Consider the following 5,531-nt stretch of genomic DNA (forward strand, 5'->3'; position numbering starts at 1 on the left):
GTTAAGTAGACAGGCAGACAGGCAGACAGGCAGACGACAGCCAGACAGGCAGACAGGCAGTTAAGTAGACAAGCAGACAGGCAGACAGACAGGCAGACGACAGCCAGACAGGCAGACAGGCAGTTAAGTAGACAAGCAGACAGGCAGACAGACAGGCAGACGGACAGACATGGCCAGGCTGGACGTGACAGAGACCTTCCATCACATCTCATTCCCTGGGCACATTCACACCCAGGACTCCCTGAACTATGCCCTCCACTTCCAGTTCCAGGACAGGGACACTGTCATTGCCACCTACCCCAAATCAGGTGAGGAAAGGACAGCTGTCACACACCTGCTCGGTGTCACAACACATTAGACATGCAACAATAGCCAACTACAGTACTTCTCCCTCTTTCACACACTTTGCAGTTGAAGCAGACAGTCAGGGCTTTAATAACTGTATATGTACAGACTACAGTAGGTTATTGTATTGTTACTGTTGGTTTTACTTGTTATTGATTAATTGTTTTCAGGATACACTTCTCTCAGACCACCTGTCTTTATTGAAGTACTGGTTTAGGGAGGGGTTCAATGAAGACAGAGGTATTAGGTATATAGTTCTCTCTCTCACTCTCTCTCTCGCTCTCTCTTTAACTCTCTCTCTTCTTTCTTTCTTTCTCTCTGTGATCTCTGGTTAAAGGGACTACCTGGATGCAGGAAGTGGTCACTCTTGTGAAAAACAGAGGGGACCCACAACTCTCCAAAACTGTGCCCAACTGGGCCCGAGCCCCCTGGCTGGAACAGCATTACTGTGCGAAGGTGCTGGGGGCCTCCCAGGGCCCCCGAATCATCACCACTCACCTGCCCTACCACCTGCTGGCCTCTGCCCTCCAGGGTTCCAAAGCTAAGGTAAGATGTGGTTATGTTGAAAATACTATTCTCAATGCTGTGAGACATTTCCTATTTTGTAAAGCAACTCTATGGAAATGATATGTTGACAGTTAGTGACACTCTCTCCACCCCATCTCTTAGGTCATCTATGTCGCCAGAAACCCCAAAGATGTTGTTGTGTCATATTACCATTTCCATAAAATGGCCAAGTTCCTCCCAGAGCCCAACTCATTTGATGAGTTTCTGGATGGTTTTCTAGAGGGTACAGGTGAGTTGACACTTAATGATTTGTACCTTGGGCAGTTCTGGGATTTAATCCTCCTGTTAACAGTCAGATTTAATCCAATGTTGACCATTTTTACAGTGAGTTATGGGTCCTGGTTCGATCATGTGAAAGGCTGGACCAGTCAAGCAGGAGTCTTGGCACATTTTCTTTATATCTCTTATGAGGAGATGTGGCTGGTAAGAGAGCTATTGTCTATTACTGTCTGCTATTTATTGTTGTTGTCATAAATTGCTCAGCCAACAACCCATTACATTCTCTGCAGTAAAACTTCAGTAAATGAGGCTCTTCCTCATAGAAGTTGTCACCACTAACCATATTGTAGACATGTCCATTTAAGGACATCAAAACACAACACTTGTATCACAGCAGTCTCATGAGTCTCTAAGGTTGTGTTAACTACATAAATAGGCTAGCCTTCAGACATACACTACCAGTCAAAGGTTTTAGAACACCTACTCATTCAAGGGTTTTTCTTTATTTTCACTATTTTCTACATTGTAGAATTATAGTGAAGACATCAAAACTATGAAATAACACATTTTTTGGTTAAATCAGAGACATTAAAATATTAATCATAGATTATAAATAGACCTTTGTGAGATGCTATTTTAAGTGACATTAGGATTTATTCTTGGAGAACAGGTGCACATAAAATACTGCATGAACATTGTTTTAGGAAAAATAATTGCTTGCATTGTAGATATTCACTGTATCCAACTTAATGAGCGTTTGATCTCTTAGTATTCCACAAATATTGTGGATAGACTAGACATAGAGGATCAATTCAGCCTCTTGTGAAAACAACCCTCTTTGTCCATATCTATAATAAGAGAGAGCATTGACCTTCCTCAGGACCTGCGAGGCTCGATTGAGAGGATCAGCTCTTTCCTGCAGTGCCCCCTGGTGGGCAAGGAGTTAACCAGCTCCCTAAGACACTGCAGCTTCAGCAGCATGAGAGACAACGCCATGGTGAACTACACTCTGATCCCACAGGAGATCATGGACCACAGCAAAGGCAAATTCATGAGGAAAGGTGAGGCTCCCTTGCTCAACAGGAGTACAATCCTGACTAGAGTTATGTGTCAGTCAGCGTCAGAAGAATAGAACAATGCCATAGGCCTCCCCTGCACTCACAGTGCTGTGGAGAGAGATTGGCCATAATAATGAAGGTCTTGTTCTGTTTGCAGGTAAAATCGGTGACTGGAGAAACACTTTCACAGAGGAGCAGATTGGTTGTTTCGACACCGTCTACAGCTGCCAGATGCAAGACTGTCCCCTGACCTTCCTGTGGGAGTGTCCTCCTGAGTCCTGATGAGGAGGAGGAGGAGGAGGAGGAGGAGGAGGAGGACAGGCCTTTGGGGATCAGGATAGGGCCCTTATCCATGCCGCCGGAGATTGATGGATACGCTTCATACAAACCCTGGAATTGTCCCACTGATGTTCTCTGTGTTTTCGTGAATGTAAATGTAATGTACATAAGCCAATATAGTAAACTATACAATAAATGTATATGCTAATATAAACAAATATTGTGGGTGACCTATTTGTTGTTGTAGTTGGGTTTTTCCACCTCTAATAAAATTGAAATGTTACAGTTAACCGAATGAGAGTGAAGTTTCTCCTCCATCTTGGCTTGTGCTGCAATAGCTAGATGAATAAACCATGTCTCCTCCCTAGCTAGCGCTGTCAGCCTGTCCCTCTCATTAGCCTGCTGATGGGATCTGAGAGGGAAACATTTAACTCCCTGACATTGACACATTAGAAAACCTCCCAGTGTGTGGCAGTGCATCAAGCAGAAGGGCTGATACATTAACTCCAGAAAGGCTGACGTGTACATTAACAGCTGTTGTTACGTCAGTCACATAGCTTGACTCCGAACAACCTGGATTTCCCATATATAGCTCATAGCTACGTACTGTACTTCCATCAGTAAGGTTCATAGCCCTGAGTTGTTGGAAAACTATGTGACTGATGCTAACATATGGGCAGATATCATCATTAGGCCTATGTAATCCCAGATTCCATGTGCTGCTCAACTAAAATAATGTGAAGGATGGTGAGTTGTGTAATGAAAGCGTTCGTGACAGTTAGGATACTGTCTCACCCACCGGAGACTGTGGTCATGTGTCTTTATCATAGTGCTCCGGTTGTCTCATTGATGCTGCTAAAATATACACCCACATATGTCCACCTAATGTCATGTAATTCAGTCTGGGTTGGTTGTTGAAGATGAACCCAGAGTTGTCTTTGTGGGGGCTTGTGTGTCATGGCTCTTGTGGTCAGCTGTCAGTGAGGTCAGGATACACCACTGGATTCCATTTCAAAGTGTTGTGCCACAGAGCTATTTCTGGGGGTCAACCCGAACTCTGTCCCTGTATGCCATGTATCAGCAATATTAGTACAGGAAGTGGTTTAGTCAAAGAGGAAATGGTCTCTTCTTTCACTGGTGGTAAATTCCGCGTCACGTGTCACCATCCCCCTTGAGCCTGTCAAGCTGAGAACATTATGGTGACGTTATGCGAACACTAACAAAGGTCATAATCCCCCCGATCATAGCTTATATCAATGAGTGGCAGTGTATCACACTGATCCAATGAGTGTTCCCTCAGCAACTAATGACATCAATCTGTATCTGCTGCTCTCAGACTCCGGGTGCTTGATTAGTACTTACACGGCAAGCCAAGTGGTGCTTCAGAGAGCGCATACCTGGCAGGAATGTTTCTTTGATGAGAAGTGTTTGCTGTTTATCAGGGGAAAGGGCTAGAGCTAGAGCACTGCCCCTGCTGCCCTCAAACACCACCCAAATATAACTATATGAATCTATAGTTCAGAATAGGGCATGGTGATGGGTCTTTGGATGAATATACACTACATGTGGACACCTGCTCGACGAACATCTTATTCCAAAACCATGGGCATTAATATGGAGTTGGTCCACCCTTTGCTGCTATAACAGCCTCCACTCTTCTGGGAAGGCTTTACACTAGATGTTGGAACATTGCTGAGGGGACTTGCTTCCATTCAGCCACAAGAGCATTAGTTATGGTCGGGCACTGATGTTGGGCAATTAGGCCTGGCTCGCAGTCGGTGTTCCAATTCATCCCAAAGGTGTTTGATGGGGTTGAGGTCAGGGCTCTGTGCAGGCCAGTCAAGTTCTTCCACACTGATCTCGACAAACCATTTCTGTATGGACCTCGCTTTGTGCACGGGGGCATTGTCATGCTGAAACAGGAAAGGGCCTTCCCCAAAATTGTTGGAAGCACAGAATCGTCTAGAATGTAATTGTATGCTGTAGCATTACGATTTCCCTTCACTAGAACTAAGGGGCCTAGCCTGAACCATGAAAAACAGCCCAAGTCCATTATTCCTCCTCCATAAAACTTTACAGTTGGCACTGTGCATTGGCGCAGGTAGCGTTCTCCTGGCATCCGCCAAACTCAGATTCATCCGTCGGACTGCCAGATGGTGAAGCATGATTCAGTACTCCAGAGAACGCGTTTCCACTGCTCCAGAGTCCATTGGCGGCAAGCTTTACACCTCTCCAGCTGACGCTTCCCATTGCGCATGGTGATCTTAGGCTTGTGTGCGGCTGCTTGGCCATGGAAACCCATTTCATGAAGCTCCCGACGAACAGTTCTTGTGCTGGTTGCTTCCAGAGGCAGTTTGGAACTCTGTAGTGAGTGTTGCAACTGAGGACAGATGATTTTTACGCACTATGCGATTCAGCACTCGGTGGGCCCGTTCTGTGAGCTTGTGTGGCCTACCACTTCACGGCTGAGCGTTGTTGCTCCTAGACATTTCCACTTCACAATAACAGCACTTACAGTTGACCGGGACAGCTCTAGCAGGGCCGACATTTTTATAAACTGACTTGTTGGAAAGGTGGCATCCTATGATGGTGCCATGTTGAAAGTCACTGAGCTTTTCAGTAAGGCCATTTTACTGCCAATGTTTGTCTATGAAAATTGCATGGCGGTGTGCTCGATTTTATACAGCTGTCAGCAACGGGTGTGGCTGAAATAGCCGAATCCACTCACTTGAAGGGGTGTCCACATACTTTTGTATATATAGTGTATGTTGAATTTGCATTTCCACACTAGATTGGCCTAAAGATATTTATGATGTTTTGGATAAATGAATGTAAAGACATTTAGCTATTCTTAGTCTAAACACTACTCATATTTCAAATGACACCAAGACTGACTTTGTAGCATATACAGACTCATCGTTGTAGTGTCACACATTTCCCAATTCTAATCATTTAGACTTCAAAGGTGTTCAAAACATCCTTCCCCCAAAGGGCCTTTATATGGTTTTATTTCAGGAAGATCCAAAACATCATAAATATCTTTGGGCCAACCTGTCGTGGAAT

At 44.8% G+C, this 5,531-nt stretch overlaps 1 protein-coding gene across 1 annotated transcript; it reads left to right on the forward strand.

Annotated features, from left to right (window-relative positions):
• On the forward strand, positions 1–2,755 carry LOC311111514 (sulfotransferase 2B1-like). Its single transcript, XM_084154248.1, has 6 exons — positions 1–308; positions 683–891; positions 1,015–1,141; positions 1,238–1,335; positions 2,012–2,192; positions 2,347–2,755. Exons 1-6 carry the CDS (start codon positions 170–172, stop codon positions 2,469–2,471), a joined length of 879 nt encoding a protein of 292 aa, XP_084010374.1. The 5' UTR covers positions 1–169; the 3' UTR covers positions 2,472–2,755.
• Positions 2,756–5,531: the final 2,776 nt, after the last annotated feature.

Source organism: Coregonus lavaretus, assembly GCF_964263955.1.
Source record: "Coregonus lavaretus genome assembly, chromosome: 37".
In the NCBI taxonomy this organism is placed as follows: Eukaryota; Metazoa; Chordata; class Actinopteri; order Salmoniformes; family Salmonidae; genus Coregonus; species Coregonus lavaretus.